The sequence below is a fragment of the Calliopsis andreniformis genome, chromosome 4, assembly GCF_051401765.1.
Source record: "Calliopsis andreniformis isolate RMS-2024a chromosome 4, iyCalAndr_principal, whole genome shotgun sequence".
Taxonomy (NCBI): Eukaryota; Metazoa; Arthropoda; class Insecta; order Hymenoptera; family Andrenidae; genus Calliopsis; species Calliopsis andreniformis.
Genome location: NC_135065.1, coordinates 14,231,303 through 14,247,737, shown reverse-complemented (window position 1 = coordinate 14,247,737; position 16,435 = coordinate 14,231,303). Strand labels below are relative to the sequence as shown.

General features: G+C 48.0%; 1 protein-coding gene across 1 annotated transcript; it reads left to right on the top strand.

Annotated features, from left to right (window-relative positions):
* The first annotated feature begins 5,762 nt into the window (after positions 1–5,762).
* On the top strand, positions 5,763–16,156 carry Psgef (Protostome-specific GEF). Its single transcript, XM_076376262.1, has 15 exons — positions 5,763–6,029; positions 6,154–6,779; positions 6,840–7,624; positions 8,455–8,692; positions 9,941–9,995; positions 10,713–10,994; positions 11,526–11,834; positions 12,695–13,110; positions 13,206–13,418; positions 13,491–13,853; positions 14,069–14,180; positions 14,256–14,671; positions 14,763–14,984; positions 15,076–15,418; positions 15,889–16,156. Exons 1-15 carry the CDS (start codon positions 5,763–5,765, stop codon positions 16,141–16,143), a joined length of 4,902 nt encoding a protein of 1,633 aa, XP_076232377.1. The 3' UTR covers positions 16,144–16,156.
* The last annotated feature ends 279 nt before the right edge of the window (positions 16,157–16,435 follow it).

Below are 16,435 nucleotides of genomic sequence, written 5' to 3'. Positions count from 1 at the left end.
GAAGAAAATAGCCACGAGAGTAGAAATTCGATAGTACAGGATACTTCGATTCGAAAAGGAAGCAAGTTTCGTTGCTAGGAAAGTTTCTATCGATAGAATTTCCCGTTATCGGTAAGCAACATTCCAATCGTCCGCAATCCTGCAACACCCACTAGCACTTTCGAGCGGCAGATCATCGAACGTCCAGCCGGGTCGAGTGGAGTGGCTGGCGTGGTCAGGTCACCGTTTTGGAGAGGGGATATATAGGTAGGTACAGCAAAGGTAGTATAGAGTAAGAGCGAGCCGGTCTCTCCTGTTTCGTAGCCTGATCTAGGGACCCTTTCCTACATAAGGCCCATGTCCTCACCCCTCCACGTCAGTAGAGAGCCAACCGTTGGAGCGCCACGTTTCGATACCTCTGCACCGTGCTGCACCTTTCATGCAATCGCGAGAACCGCGTTTTTCTTTGGCATAATCGCCAATTCAGATTATGTGCCGCGAAGTTGAGCGCTGTGATTGGAACAGTGACTGTTTCTAGTGCTGATTTTGGATGTACTAGCTGTATCTCGTTCATCTTCAAGGGCAAGCAGTGAGTAACTCCTTTTTTCAACCAGCTCAGGATCTTTCGAGAGGTACTGTCTTTCACAGCGTAGCCCAGGATCTTCGATGGAGCGGTCTATTCTAAACATTCGCTAACGACTAAATCCCTAGGAAATCTTTTTTCTTCGCGAGTTGCTCTTTAATCCTGCTTGCTTTTAGTACTGCAAGACATAAGCACTGTTGCTATAAAAACCTGCCTGCAACCTATTAGGTACTTGTCGATAGCTGCACCTGTCTTCTGCCAATTAATCAATTAGGTACTCGTCATCGCTCTTACTGCATTTTTCTTTTCTCGCATCGACAAATGCATTCAGACAAGATAGATATATGAACGCCTCAGTGGCGCTGAATGGTTGAAGAAAAGAAAAATGATAGAAAATAGAGAAACATAGGTTTTCTCTGAGCAAGCTCCATGTGAAACACAGCTGTAACTTTATTTCCATGAATGAGAATGTGCACCCAAGGGATTGTAGAAGAATTTGCTGTCATTGGTAGCAATATTACGTGAATACTGATGCAAAATTTCTGATGAAACGCATCTTTGTGCTTAAGCTACATAGGCACGTGCTATGGGTGCATCGAAACGATGGAGAAATATGTACTACTCGAAGTGAAAGAGAGGAGAAAGGCAAATATGTGAGATAGAAATACTTATGTATCTCATAGCACTGCGGCATTACCGTTTCGAAAGAGAGAAACGACGCCGCTCTGTTCGCGAATAAAAGCGTGGAAAAGAAAGGGTTGGGGGTACCTCGAAACGGCAGCGACGGTGGCTGAATTTGGTCGTTGGTCGAACAAAGGCAAGTGCCTCTTAAAAGTGATGTTAGAAGCTCGTCTAATTGTAAGCCTTCACACGATCCGGTAGCACGAGTCGTTGCTTGCGAGGCAAAACGACGACGAATGAGAGAAGAAAAGAAAAGTGAACGCGTGTGGCTCTAGTAAGTACTTTGGTACTACATCTGTCGAAAGAAGGAGAAAGAGGAGTAGAGAATCGAAGAAGGAGGACGAAAGGGAGAAGGATAAGAAGAAAAAGAGGGTAAAAATGAAAGGGACTGGTAACGAAGGAGCTAGCGAAACTAGTCGTGGGTCCTATACAAACTTTCCTATCGAAATTGGAAGGACCCCGCCGTGGGTCCACCTTGTGAGACCTTTTCTCGAGGATCCCTCCATTTAAATGACCAGGCGTTTGTTCGCCAGGACTCGTTTCGCTCCATTGTTCCTGTCTTATTTTCGAGGCGCGTCCTGAATATCTGCACCCTGGTTCAGCCAGTGGAGAAGGGGTAGGCAGCCAACCCCAAAACGTGCCCCTGACTTCCTTTATAATTCGCAAATTTCCAGTTTCATTTCAATCACCTTTTAACCGAATATTCTTTTCCCCTTAAACTGATTATATTTACATTTCATTCTTAGCTACCTACTTTCTGCATCCCATCGAGCCTGCTACGTATTCTTACATCAAATCGTCCATGAGAGATCATTCGCGTGATAGAGAGTACGATTTACGATAGGATGCGCGACGACAGGAGATACCGTATGGGAGAAAAAGATTATATGCATAGCAATAATTGCACGTGCGAGTTGGTGGTTTCGAGGAGAAAAATTGCCTCATGAGAATACAGAGGGACAGGTGTGCTCGAAATAGCGCAAGACTTTGGAGCCTGTCTTTGGGGCGCGTTTCCTCTCCAAGCTTCCTATCCCTAAAGAGGAAACGCGATTCCCCGAGCTCCCTTCTTTTGCTCCGACTCTCCGTCCCGCTCCATTGCCAAAAATCGAGCACATCAGACCCGTGAATGCGCGTTTGATTGTCCTCGACTGGCTCTCTTGTGAAATCCCCTTCGTCCCTCTGTTCGGCAGTCGCTCCTTTGCCGACTCGTGTGTCCGCTCGTCTCACCTTGCTCGTTTCACCCCTCCGCGTTGTACTCGACGAGACACGGGACCATTCCAAGAGAAACGCCACTAGCAAAAGGTGTGCCTGGGGTCAATCCAATATAAATCAGAACCGAGTCTCCGAGCTAAGCTGAGTGAGAGAAGAGCGCGCGGAAGGAGCCGAGAAAGGACGGCTTCGAGGGAAGGAATGGAAAGGAGAGGGAGTGGGGTTCGCTACGATGAATAGACTATTTTTAGGGACCGCGAGCGGTCTCCGCACAGCCCGTATACTTCTCGTACGTGTAGCTTTCGCGCGCGTGTATTTGCGACTACATTTTCAAAAGGGATTAGGTACGAGCTGCTCACCTGCCCTCCCTCCCTCCCTCCCTCCTCCTCCTCCTCCTCCTCCACCTCCTCCTCTTTTCTCTTCCTCTACGTATTACCTTCCGAGGACCACGACGACCTTTTTCCTCGAGAAAGTTGGACCCCTCCTTGGAAATGTCTACTCTTATCTCTCGAGAACGTCGCTACATCTCGAAGGACTCATTACACAAATCCAAGAAAGCATTTCGTCAGAGATCAGTAGAGATGATCTGCAAATGCGAGCTGCTGAGAAACTTCTCATTGAAATATCTACCGAAAGCTTTGCTTGCGAATCTTTCCCCTTAGGCACGAGAGAAGAGGGGGGGTTACTTGCGGTATTATTTCTTTTCTTTGGAGGCAGGTATGTATTCGAAGAAGCAACCCTTGAAAATGCAGATCGGAACCGTTAATAACTTCTTCTTGCTCGTCTTCGAACCGTGAATAATTCCATTGTGTTAGCGGTTTCCACGATGCCTGTGTTGCACGTTTCGCGCAAATTAATCGCGTAAAGGCGTAAGCAACTAATTTCACTGGCATCCGACCGACTTCCCTTTATTCTTACATCCACGCCTTCTATTCACATTGTCTCGGCCGCATGCTTCACTATTCAAAGAATATTTATGCGTGTTCGAATCATAGGTTCGATATAAGACATTAGAGGAAACGTTTGATACGAGCTAAAGTAAATTGAAAAGTTCCAAACGGGTTATTCTTTTGCATTCGAGCTAGATTGATGTCGAAACCTTCCTTCTAATGCCCAGTGCGTTAATGCTTATTCTCGACGAACGTTGTCAGCGAAGTCGTTACAAACAGCCTTCTCGGCATACATACATATTACATAGGAAAGGGTCTTGTCGGTTGTCGGGCGTGCTTGCAAGCATGTTAAGGTTTTTCAACCGTCGCTCTATTTTATTCCTTTCCTCGGTCGAAGAACTTGGTTCGATCCTGGCTCGTCCTTCGCGGGGCCTGGGTACCGGGTACAAGCAAGGGAGCGTGCACGTAAGGGAGCACAAAAATGGATTAAACCCGATCGAGGGGGCCAGACAGCCCCTTTTTGCATTTAGGAGCCGATCCCAAAGCGTATCCTGTATTTTCTGGGGTTCGCATGGATATTTTACAAGCCATAAACGTGACAGATATGGACTACGCCGCGTTTGAAGGCAAGGGACGAACATAGAGTACCTACATATTCTTACGAAAGCAACTGGAACAATTTAATGCCATCGTTTTGCACTTGCTGTCCAGCCCGTTCACATTTTTTCGAGGGATCAATTTACCGAGTTAAGCCCTTATAAACGTTTCACTTCAATTATCCCCATTATTCCCATAGGCGTTACAGGTTACGCGATTCACCCCACCTAATTAACTATATGCAAGTCAAATTAAACATGAATTACGCTGTACTTGGATAGAAAGGTCAGAGTAATCGAAAATATAATTTCACGTTTCTCATCGGACCCTTCTCTTCGCGTACTTGCTGTTTTCCTTACTTTTACGAAGCAAGCAGGTTCGAAAATAACTAGAGTCCCTCTCGGTTTTGCAGTGGTCATTCGATGGCTGATTATACCTGTACACTGAAGATCGTTAGATGAAGCGATAGCACCCACAGGTGAACTATAGATCCCCTTTCTAAACGCGCTGCCGGACGTACTCAAGATTCATCGTCGTCCAAATAACTATGGCATCGGAACCCCACAGCTGCGGTTCGCATCTAGATTGCTAAACTGACTCTGAACTCTCGCGTTCTGTACGAACAATGAAATCATTTCTCTTGACAATCAGAAATCAGAATTCTACACTTGAGCTACACTCGAATTCCACTTCTAGCAGGATAAATAGAGAAAGCGGACAGAAAGCGGACAGAAAGCGGACAGAAAGCGGACAGAAAGCGGACAGAAAGCGGAGTTAGGTAGCCGAAAGAACAGAATACGGTAAAAGTGGAAGCGGGGGGAAATAAAGTTAGATAGCGATCGTGTCGATGACGGTGCTTCGACACTGAGCGAGTTCTCGTGCTTTACGAGACCAGATGGAAAGCACCATATGGGCAGGTGCCCAGGTCGTTTTATAAGTTATCGTGTATACGCGTCCGTTCGCGACGCGACGCGACGCGTATGTAGAACTAAGTACCTACCTACTACCCACAGACTATAGGCGAATTCTTCAAAGTACGTGGACGCGCGTGAAGAAATGCGCGTTGCGGGACCAGAACGCATGCATGGCATGGCAACAGCCTGTATGTAAATGAATGCATTTTTAGACCTACTTCACAATACAGTGCACTCTCCCCTACATGAACCGTTAAAAGTGAAAACCTGTGGCTGCTGCTGCTGCTGCTTTCAATTTTCAACCTGTTTCTGACCTTGCACGAGATACGAATATTCCTCACCATTGAATCTTATTTTTATGCTTGAACATAATTCGAACTGAAAATCGTAGAGCGAAGAAGATGAAAGTAGTAATCTGGCTCGTATTCGTAGGACTGACAATGAGTTCTCATTTGTCGCTTAATCGAATGAACGGCGATTTCATTTTGCTTCCAGTTTCGTTTGGTTTTTTCTCACGGGCATGGCACGAGGAAATTGCACGAACAGTCGTAGTCCCGTTTAACTGTTCGTTAAGTCGAAGCAAGTGTTAACTCGTGAAACCGACTGACTCAGGTGTACGAGTTTCACCTGTTTCACTGTTTCCCGTATGCTGTGACAGGTGCACGCTTTAGCGTTTCGTCGCCGCCGCGGCATACCGTTTTTCTGTTATCCCCTTCATTCTCTACTCTTTTCTCGCTGCCTTTCTGACGCTTATTCCTGGCGGGCCGATAGAATAGGAGAAGCAATTCCGAAGATCGTGCGTTTCAGTTGTCTCGTACGAGTCGACTAGAATCGATGAAGTTTTTTCTGTTGAACGTTTCGCTTACTTCCTTCCCGACCGATATAGAACTGTACGTTCTGCCTCTAGAGATGCTGAAGTGGACGGTTTCGAGATCGTTGTCGGCGAACAGCTCGACGCCTCACGACCCACCTAGCTTGAACAACAAGGCACCCCGTCGGCCTTTTCGAGACTTGTCCAATACACCTCCCGCTGGTGGAAGAAAAACTCGAAATATACCTGCCGAAAGAGCCGAAAACGTTTCAGCGAGAGCGACGCCAGCGCCGGCGCCGGCGCCGGCACCGACACGTCGAAGACGATGCAGGAGTCATGGCAGCGACATGAGGACGTATTTTCAGGTATCGATCTCGTTTCTCGTTTCTCGTCTCTCGTCTCTCGTCTCTCTACTCTATACGCGCAGCCTGAAATTTCAAGGAAGCAACGACACCACCAACAACACTCTATCTATCCATTTGTTTTCAGGCAACGAAGCCTAATTCGCGAGTGAATAAGCGTCAGTCGATGTCACAGCAGCCGGAAAAGTCATCGGTCACGGAAAGCTTTTATCAAAGCACGCCAAGAGTTGATGCCGATATCGGTCCGTTAACGTTTCTTCCTGCTGGTAGCAAATGCTCGACAGCTTTGACCCTGCCAACGGATCCCGCGCTTTTCATGAAAACTAGAACAAAGAAGTTCGAGAGCGAGAACGAGCTGCCGCAGAATATCGTTAACGAAGCCAGAGCAAACCTGCAATCTCACGTCTCGGACTTTTTTCAACAAATCTCCATGGCCACGAGCCCTGAGGATGTGATGGAGGCTGGCTCCGTATCTCGGCCCAAGAACAGGCTCTATTCCCCGAGCGAAGAAATGAAGGGAAAATTCGCGGACTGCGCGAAGATAAGTTACCTGCCGAAACTGGCTAGGATCACCAAGATACACGGCCGATGTAAAACTCCGTATCATACTAAAGCTGTTACGGCTGCGAGTCCCGTCAAAGCCAAGAGTCACGGCCAGACGCCACTGGCTGGAAAATTGTCCAACTTGGCTATAGACCAGGACCTACCTAACTTCGAAAACATGGACAACACCGTCACGGAAGTTCTCAACAGGTGAGAGACTCTCCGTCACACCGCACGACTAATACGCTAAAGCTAATTCTTTCTGTTTAGGGAGCAAGAGATGAATTTTAGTGGAAAAACTGTTGCGGAAATTCTGCTCGGCGATGTGGAAGAAAGGAAGAAGGTTCTCGAGAGTACCTGCGAGGATCAAAATGCCACGAAATCTGATCACACGTACGAGACGATCGTGGAACGAGAGGAGATTATGGAAGAAGAAATGAGCTGTCACAACGACAGCTCCGTCTCTTCGGCGAGTCAACTGCTGGAAGATCCTTCACCGATGTCCTGGGCATTTTCGTCTCCACCTGACGACCTCGACGGTGAATTTACTTTAAAGAGGCAAAGGGGCATACGAAGGAAACGGCATCGGAAAGACACCGAAAAAATGTACGAAGAAAAACGAGCAAAGAGACGATCGACGAGCCATAGTCCGTCCACTAGCGCAAAACCGGAACAGCCACGGGACGTTTTGGTGGAAGCCGTCAATCCAAATGTGAAAAAACTCGCCTTGGAGACCGATCTGGATTCTACTTTAGACGAGAAGCGTGTATGTCCGCCGAAGGTGCTCTTCGAAGAGCTCGATTCTCGGAAGGAGGAAGAAATCGAAAGGAAAGTCAGTTCTTGGGATCTTGATAGTCCCAAGTCAACGCTGACGGATGATTTCCACAGCTCAAAATCATTCTTGAACTCGATGTCTAATACTCCGGAAGCACCATTGGTCGCAACGGTGAGAAGATGCTTGAAATTTAGTCCCGAGAGCGAGCCACCGAAGCCGAACTGTCATGGATCGATCGAGATCGAGTATTCCGTCGTCGGTGATCAGATACACGTTCGAGGTAACTACATCTCTTCTTTAATTCTCCAGTCCTTTCTGTTTCCTCTTCTTCCTCTTGTTTCCTCTTTTATTGATAGACACTGTTGCTAACTTTCTTCACTGTGTCACATTCTTCGCGTACGTTTTGGGCTACCGTTCGGCGGTAGCTCGAAATTGATCGTAGCGTTGAAAAATCAAAGTGAAAGGCGTTGTAGAAATGTAGATTTAACGAATCGAAATTCTGGAGGGTCTTCCCCAGAGGGAGACAGCCCTGAAAAGCTGATGTGAAAAGGCATGCGCCAGTTACGTGCCACGAGAGGGGATGTTTCAGTTGGCACCCCGCGATAGGCGACTGTGCCAGTAACCCACAGACTCTCCTGGCAATTCACTCCCGGTTAGTAGGCCTACCAACATTGATTCTTGGCGGTACATATATCCTTGCGTAAACAACCCTCGTAAATTCCTCGATATCTTCCTCGTTCACGTGTCACTTCTCTACCAAGGTAGAGGAAACGCATCGACCTTCCGTTCGGTCGAAACACCGAGCTCCTTCAGCATTTCGAATGCAGAAACGAGCAGGTCTCCGGTCGGTCGATCTTGTACGATAAGTAGAAGAGTGCCGCATTGGCCGGACGTGAACGGTACGAGTAGTAGTGCGTCTAGCGAAAGGGTCGAATACAATCGTTTAATCGTTTCCGAGCTTTCCTCCTTTTCTTTCCACACGTGTGCCGAAACTACCGAATCGCTATTCTGCTCTAGAGAAAGAAATGGCAGACTGAGGAGGCGGCAACGCGTTATCCTAGTAAACCGCTGCTCACAATTTCATGAGATTTCTACTTCTGTTTGGTGCAGTGATAAGGTGCAAGGACCTGAGGAGGGCGTACGAGGGTCCCATTCACGCTTACGTGAAGGTAAGCCTGAAAAATAGCAACGGTGAGGGTATCGTGAAGAGGACTGCGGTACATAGGGCAACGCCAAATCCCGTTTTCCACGAGACCTTGATACTGCCCTGCCCGGCGAACAACAATCACTGCACCAGCAAGCCCACGTCCCTGGATATCGCGGTCTGGCACAGGGACCGTCGTGCAAGGTGAGCATGCTCGAAAAACGAAGAAAAATTGGTAGGAGAGTAGCTCGTCGTTGGACGAGACGAGATGAAAATGAACTCGGGTCACGTAGTAAAGGAAAGCTCGTTCTACTCGGTCTCGAAGCGTGCTCGACCTCAATTGTCTAATACTCGACACGCTAAACCACCTCCTCCTCCTCCTCCTCCTCCTCCTCCACCCGTTACACTTTCCCGTTATCTTTAACGTTGCCTTGACTCCTAATCGGTACACGTTTAGATATCGCACTATTCAAACAATAGTCGGTTAACTGGGTAACGATAGCTTCGATATTAATCTCCCGCAAGCCACGTTTCCGTTCATCGTACCAATGTTTATTTGGAGGTATTGCTAAAGTTGTAAAGAAAATATGATAGCTACCAATTTGCTTATAATATCTCGAATACGAAATATTCCAGGGAAATATCGAGATTGTATAAAAGAACGTTAAAACGATTATTAGCGTATGATGAAGAAGCACAGAAGTAGGTGCTATCTCTAGGGAAGAGATATCGGGGTCAGGAACTGCGGCTGGGTTTCGTTAGTTCAAGTCGAACGAATTACACAGCGCTACTCCCACCCTCGCGTCGCGTCGCGTCGTGTCGCGTCGCGTCGCCTCGCGTCGGTATCTCGCGGTGCTCTTTGCAAATACATTTACAAGAGTTTACGCTAGCCTTCGAGTTCGATACGAAAACGAGATATAATGTTGATGCAAAGTAAACGCATTGATTTTTGTACGATCGAAGTTGACGACGACATGTACGTATATGTAGATTGAAACGATGATAGTATAATGTACCGGTCGATAACGGATTGTCTCGAATCGGGATAATTTGATGTCGGTTCTGGAGCAACGGCCCATCCGAATAACGAAACGAATTTCTGGGGTATACGCGTATTCCTTACGGTAGGAGGGGAATCGATTCTCTGGAAGCATGCGCAACGCTTCCACCACGTGCACTTGGTCGTATCGGAGCGTCTCTGCAACGGTGTTTACGGGAAACGACACCGAGTCTGTCTCTACGTTTCTTCTTTATGTAGAAATAGCTACACGTTCGTTTCTGTATCAGCGTGTCATCTATGTATACAACCGCGACACACTTCGACGTATGTACGTATATATTTTCCACAGACACGTACACGCATATACAGATGTATTCTTCCCCATCACACGCGCGCGCGCACACGTACATTTCGCATACAATTTATACACGCTTTCATTATTCGCGTTTCAGACGTAGCGAGCTGTTGGGCTGCATGACTCTACCTCTACCCCTATCCCAGGATAAGGTAAATTCTTCGAATTTCTTCACTTTTTAGTGTAGTTTATTCGAAAATTCTTTCTGGATTCCGTGGAACAGAGAGCTTTTATTTATCGCGTGACGATGCGAGCGAATTCGATGAGGAAGTTTGATAGTACACGACTAGACGTCAGCTGTTTGCTAGGATTCCTAAGTCTTCCTGGCTTAAGGTCAGGGTTAAGCTCGTTATGGGGCAACCAAGTGGAACGTTATCCGGCAAAGATTCACTTACATGTTGACCTCGTTAACAGTGACAGGTGTCGTCGACGCAATCTCGACTATCTCATCGAAATCTTTCGCCTATTTTCTTCCGCGTTCTGTGACAACGAAAATGATTGTGGTGGCTATTTATTGCGTGGTGTTTCTCGTGGTCGGAGTATTACTGAAGATTTTCATGTTCTGTTGAAACGATGGAAAGAGTACTCGCGAGAAGAGTTTCTCGTTCCGTTCGTTCCGTTCGTTTCGTTCAATTGACCAGCACGCGTCCAAAAGGTAAATGTTTAGGCCACGCTTGAATGACGCGCGTCAACGTCTGTTTCGAGAAAACGTTTTGTGCTCTGGAACAAGGAATCCTAAAAGCTTGTGGAAGTTTTCGATTGATAAGCAATGTTGCAGATACAAATGAAAGCTTCCAGGTAGATCGAATTGAAGGGTGGACAGTGAGAAATGGTGAAGACCGTTTAATCGAATAATTGGCAATTCTTAGGAAGCGACATGGCATCCTTTAGAAGCAGGAACCGGTCGGAATACGAGCACTCCTTACGCAGGCTTGCCTCAAGACTGCGGAGTGTCACCACCATTGTCCAAGGACGGGGAACCAGATAATAATAATTCAGGAGCGGAAAATTTAACGTATTTGAGACATCTCGAATTGGAACCCATCGATCCTTTGACCGGCCTGCCTCTGCATCCAGGTTTCACAGCCAGAGGCGGTAGAACACCTTGTACCATCACCAGGAGGCTGATAAGACAGACCACTGCTAATCAGGTTAGCTTTCACCTCACTCTTTTCGTCGTTAACGCGTGTCAACATGCTTTCAACATTTTGCGAGTTTTATACGTTTTATTGTTCGTGTCGCGTCGTCAATAATGGTTTCTCTCGGTCTGCTATCGATGTCGGTATTGGATTATACATCGATACGTTTCTTCAAATGTTCACGCAAACATGACTCGCGCGTTCAGAAGCCTTGACTAACGATACAATTGGTTTATGTATTGGTTTATGAGTTGTCAGAATAATGGTCGATAAAATGTAGAAGAAGCAGGCTGATGTGACTGCTCTGAAAGTGTCACAGCAGGTTCATTCGCAGTTGCAATTATGGATCCGAAATAGGGCCGATTGTTGATTTTGAAAAGTAGCTCTTCTCTTAAATCCCTTGTTAGAATTAGCAGCGGAGGGCCCCCTGCAGTAGCGATCTTCAGCCAGGGCCGCCCTCCTGCGGTGGAACACCTCGCACGAAGATTGTTACTCCGTTTGTGAATGGTCGAAATTGCTAACTCGACGTTTCTTCTCTGACAGATTCCATGGGGATTCTCGTTATCCTGGGGCCGACCACCCCGCGTGGAACGCGTCGATCCTGGCAGCCCAGCGGAACGATCCGGCCTGAGGCCAGGTGATCACGTGGTCTTTGTCGACATGACGAACGTCGTGACACGAGCACGGGAGGAGATTCTTGGACTGATTCAAGCGGCCACGAATCAATTGGTCTTGGAAGTTTACCGGAAAGGAGGAAACGTCCATTCGTCGATCCATCGACCGAACTCGATGAGCGTCAGCCTGCAACAACCAATCGGCGGCGGACAGCACGCGGTTGCGTTTACCGCCGAGGTCGGTACAGGGGTCTTAGTCTGACCGCTTAGCGAACCCTTTCTTCTTTCATTTAGTTCTTTAAGGAAATGAACGTAAGCTGCAAGAGAAAGCGCGACAACACTCCTCTGTAGCTTTGCATGTCTTGATTTTTTTTTCTTCTATTTCCTACGATTCGAAAGACCATCCAGTGAATCGCTCGAGCTTGACTTTTTCTGAATGTTTCACGAAATCGATGTACCTATGCGAAGTATCGTAGCGGTGCAGCAGCAGCAGCAGCAGCAGCAGCCTCCTCGCGTTCACTTTCACTACAGACACGTTTCGAAGTTAAAATCGATTCAACGCTCGCTTCGGAAGCAACTTCTTGCGAGTTACGACACGCTGCACGCGTTCTTCAGAGCTTATTTTACGTCTTTACGCCTTTACGTTTTTACGTTTCGCTGCATGGTAGATCGCGTGACTTCCTTGTACATTCTTCTTTCGCGATTCTATTGTACTTAATGTAACCACGTAGTGTATAGAACGTGTCCTTTTCTTCCATTGGGGCACGATTAAGTTATGATAATACAGTTATGTTTTGTAATTACGACGGCTGTCCTTTTTTTTGTTGTTCAACAAGTTCTGTTTCAAAGTATCCATTGCGTTTCGTTCATTTATTTCACCCTTGACCCTTAGTTTTAAGTGCGGACCATTACGAATTGCGGTCAGTTTCGATAGAGCATGCGTGTTGTAACGTTCGATAAACGAGATCCTATCCAAGAGTAATCCAAGAGTTCTCCAATCTAACTACATTTCGTGATCGGAATGGTATCATCCTGTATGTCTTGCCGCCATTTCCTAAATCTCCTCGACTTTCAACTGGAACGAGTGGACGCGTTCAGGTTTTCCCGAATCTTGCTCCGGACGCGCCGCCAGAAGAAGAGTTGTCCGTGAGAGAGACGCGGTACTGGGGCATCCTAAAGAGTGGGCACACGCGATTCATGGCACCTCTGGCCGAGCGACGAGACGTGCTCTCCGCCGCAGACTATCTCATTCTATTCCAAAATCTCGACGAGCTGCTCAAAATATCCGAGGAAATCCGAGACGAAGGTGGCGGAATCGACAGTTATCTTTGCAGAGTTCCTAGGATAACCGCTGCGTACAGAAGATACTTGAGCGGATTGCAAAGAGCTTGTTGCCTCCTGGTGGCTCTCAGACGAAATACGGCCTTTGCGAAGCTCGTCTGCGAGCCGGCTGTTCCGCACAAAAGACGTCCCGATCTAACGGGCGTTCTGCTCTCACCTCTCGAACACTACAGGTGCGCGCGTTCTCCTCTTTGGGACGAACTGCTGCTTTCCGGACCGTCTCTTGCATGCAACTGATGACTCTCTGAATCTGACCTTTCGCTCGTAGAGAGATGACGAGACTGTTGGGTCTAGCGTCGCCGAGAAACTGTCAGCAAGCCAGGGACCTGGCTCAGGGATACAGGGAGGCCACAGCCAATGCTGGGGTGATGGAACCGCCGCGCGATACTGGAAGGCCTCTGCTTAGTCTACAGGAAGTCGAATCCCGATTAGTTTTCGCGAGATGCAAGCCCTTCACTTTGGCAATGCCTGGGAGGCAATGGTCTGTCGAGAGTTTTACAACAGATAACCACGCGTCTCGATTGCTCCTCTCTCTATCTGTAGAACGTTTTAGGCTGTTCGGAGGTGCGCTCGCAAAAGTCGAAGGTCGAGCGCGTTTGCAACCGTCCTGGGCTCTGCTCCTTACCGACCTCCTAGTATTTGCCCGAGTATCCAGGGATCGTGTTCTCTTCGTCACCGAAGAACCTCTTCGTTTGTCGAATATCGCCGAAGCCTGCTTCACCGTTCGTAAAAGACCGACGGAATTTCGACTGCAGGTGTCCATTAATCCCAGCGGGAACGCGGAGAACGGTCACATCGAAGCGACTAACAGTGGGGGTTGCAGCCCTCACAGTCGCCCTAGAAGACGAGTTTTAGTCCTGCGAGCCCCCACGCCGGAATTAAAAGCCGTCTGGCACAATCTACTGCAGCGACAGATGTAAGTGTTGCGCTGCTTCTCTCTCTCTCTCTTTCTCTTTTCTCTCTCTCTCTCTCTCTCTCTCTCTCTCTCTCTCTCTCTCTCTCTCTCTCTCTCGACACAAGTTCCGTGGAATTCTGATCCGGTAGCAAACACATTGTCAGATATCTCGGGAATCTCGTCCCATCTGAACGATCGCTAGTTTCGTTTGTCTGCACTAATTCGTTATATTTTAGAATCTATGTGAATACAGGCTATGGGGGAACACCGAGTCAAGAGAGTCCAGGAGAGAGTCCGATCACCGGTAGCAATTTCACCGCCGTTAGGGAATCTACTGAAACTTCGCAGGTAAGACGAGAGTTCACGCAGCAAACCGGAGGAGCTCGTAACTAATCGTGCAGCGATCGATTCGCGCCTCGACAGATCATTAGAGAATCTGAAAAGCCGGACGAGGAGAAGGAGTCGCAGTCGGCCGAGAGCATCGACACGATTATCAAGAATTCGAGGGGGGATAATCATCTGGCGCAATGGGTGCGCAACTCTCATCAAATCCCGCCACCGGATCACGAGGAGGCTCCTATCGAGGAATGGACTCCGGAGGAACTGGCGGCACGAGCTCCCAAGGAAAACACCAGCGAAACTAACAGAGAGCAAGATATTCCAGCGGAAGAGATTGCCACGGAGATAGGAAATTCAGACGTGGAACAGCAAAGTACCGCGTCTAGCGCTAGTCTCAGCACTGTAAAGTCTAACAGCGTAACAACGAAGAAGAATGGTAGTCTAGCATCTTCCAAGGAAAATTCTAGCAGTTCAATTAACATTTGTAGAAGATGCCACAGGTAGGGTAAACTTTTCGACTCGCGATCAATTCTGAAGACTATTTCTTTAACGGATAACTTAACGATAACGATTGCACGTTCGTGATCTTAGATCAGGCTGTCCAACGCCGCCTTTAACAAGAGATCCGTTTTCGCCGTTGCCCCCGAGGATTTCGGTTCTACCGCCAACTCCCGATTTATGTACGAGACATAGATTAAGAAATGGTCTTCACGATAGCCCTGGTCGAAATAGTCCGAGCTATACTCCGGCCGATGGAAACACGGAAGACGGTAGCGAAGATGATCTCGACTGCGACGGTGAACCACCGTACAGGTAAACGATTAACGCGAGACGTCGCTGTTGAACAGCGTTTCGATAACTATGTAGATACATGTCTACCTATCTATCTATTTCATTGTCGCAGAGCATTGAGAAGATTCGGGACGATGAGCAGCTTAGATCAAGACGACGAGCTCGAAGAGCAAGCTGACGATGAGAATCGAGACACTGAATCTCCGCCTACAGGATTAAGAGCATGGACCGCTAGAGCTAGCAGCTATGTCGTCAGCAAAATGGTTCTGCTCGAACAGCTGGGCGAAGGCGTGGGTGGATACCTTCTTCAGCCACCGGTTCCGCCGGAGAGGACAGAGTACTCTTTGGATCCAAACGACGAGGAAGGAACCACGTCTGGGGCAACCTCGGGGGATGACATCTGGGGTACTCCAACTTCCGGTGGTCCTGACGACGAAAGCTTCACCGCGAACTCGGTAATCAGATAGACTAATTCCAATTGGTACGATACTTTGGCATTCGAAGGTACTGGCGTACACACGCTTCGACAACTTAATGCCGCGAACGATTGCCTATGCGCGTCTATTTTTTCTTCTTCAACAATTTAACACCTATATCTTTGATTGAATTCTCACGTTTGATAAAGCTTGCTTCTACACGATTCGTTATCGCAGATTATTACTGACACTCGTACCGTACGTTCGTCGCAAGTCGTCAAGGTAAGCTCATGGTCGAGAAACTACTCTCGAGCTTCGGTACGTTTCAAGCATTCGCATAAACGAGCCCTGCCAACACGTCCGTACTCCGTCCGTGCCTTCAGCGAGAGCAAAAGAGAATGAGCATGAAAGACAAAAGTTAGCCGATAAGCTTCGCACGCATCTGCATGACAACGCTTGCCCTTTGTTTGCAAAGAATCACTAGCCCGAGCTGTGCCTGACTTCCCTAGCCGCCGCCAAACGGTGCGGGCAACGCAGCGGTCTCCGGCGAGGACAACTACGGTTTAAATTTGTCGGTGGACGATGATGCCGACCAGGAATCCGAAAGCGAGGATTGCAATCTACCGGAGCTGAACATGGATCAGTTGCTGGGCAGTGGAAGCCTCAGCTCGTTAAGATGTTTCTTGGGCAGGAGACGGCTGGAGCCGCTCCCGGAAGAGGAAGACTCGCCTGGAAGTGGAAAGGATCAAGTGGGATGGTGGTGACAGAGGTTTCAAACGGCGACGTCCAAGAACGTCAGCTCCAGCTCTGATACGAACGAAAGAGATCGTATTTTCGCAAAGTTGAGCCAAGAAGATGAGGAGTTTCGCAGAAAAATAGTGAATCTACATAGAAAATTGTCGGATGTCGAGGATGGCTGTAGAACCGCGGAAACCGCGGAAACCGCCTCGTCGGATACTTTGAAAAGTTCTAAGGAGGCGGATCGACTGAAGGAACTCGAGTCAGTGGCACGAAGGGCAGAGGAGACTAACAGTAGAAATGCCGAAAGAATTGGAG

Excerpts from the sequence above, each read along its gene's own strand:
- Psgef (XM_076376262.1), top strand. The coding sequence starts at position 5,763 with ATGCTGAAGTGGACGGTTTCGAGATCGTTGTCGGCGAACAGCTCGACG. Across the intron at positions 6,030-6,153 it reads ACATGAGGACGTATTTTCAG|GCAACGAAGCCTAATTCGCG; the intron begins GTATCGATCTCG and ends ATTTGTTTTCAG. Across the intron at positions 11,835-12,694 it reads CGGTTGCGTTTACCGCCGAG|GTTTTCCCGAATCTTGCTCC; the intron begins GTCGGTACAGGG and ends GGACGCGTTCAG.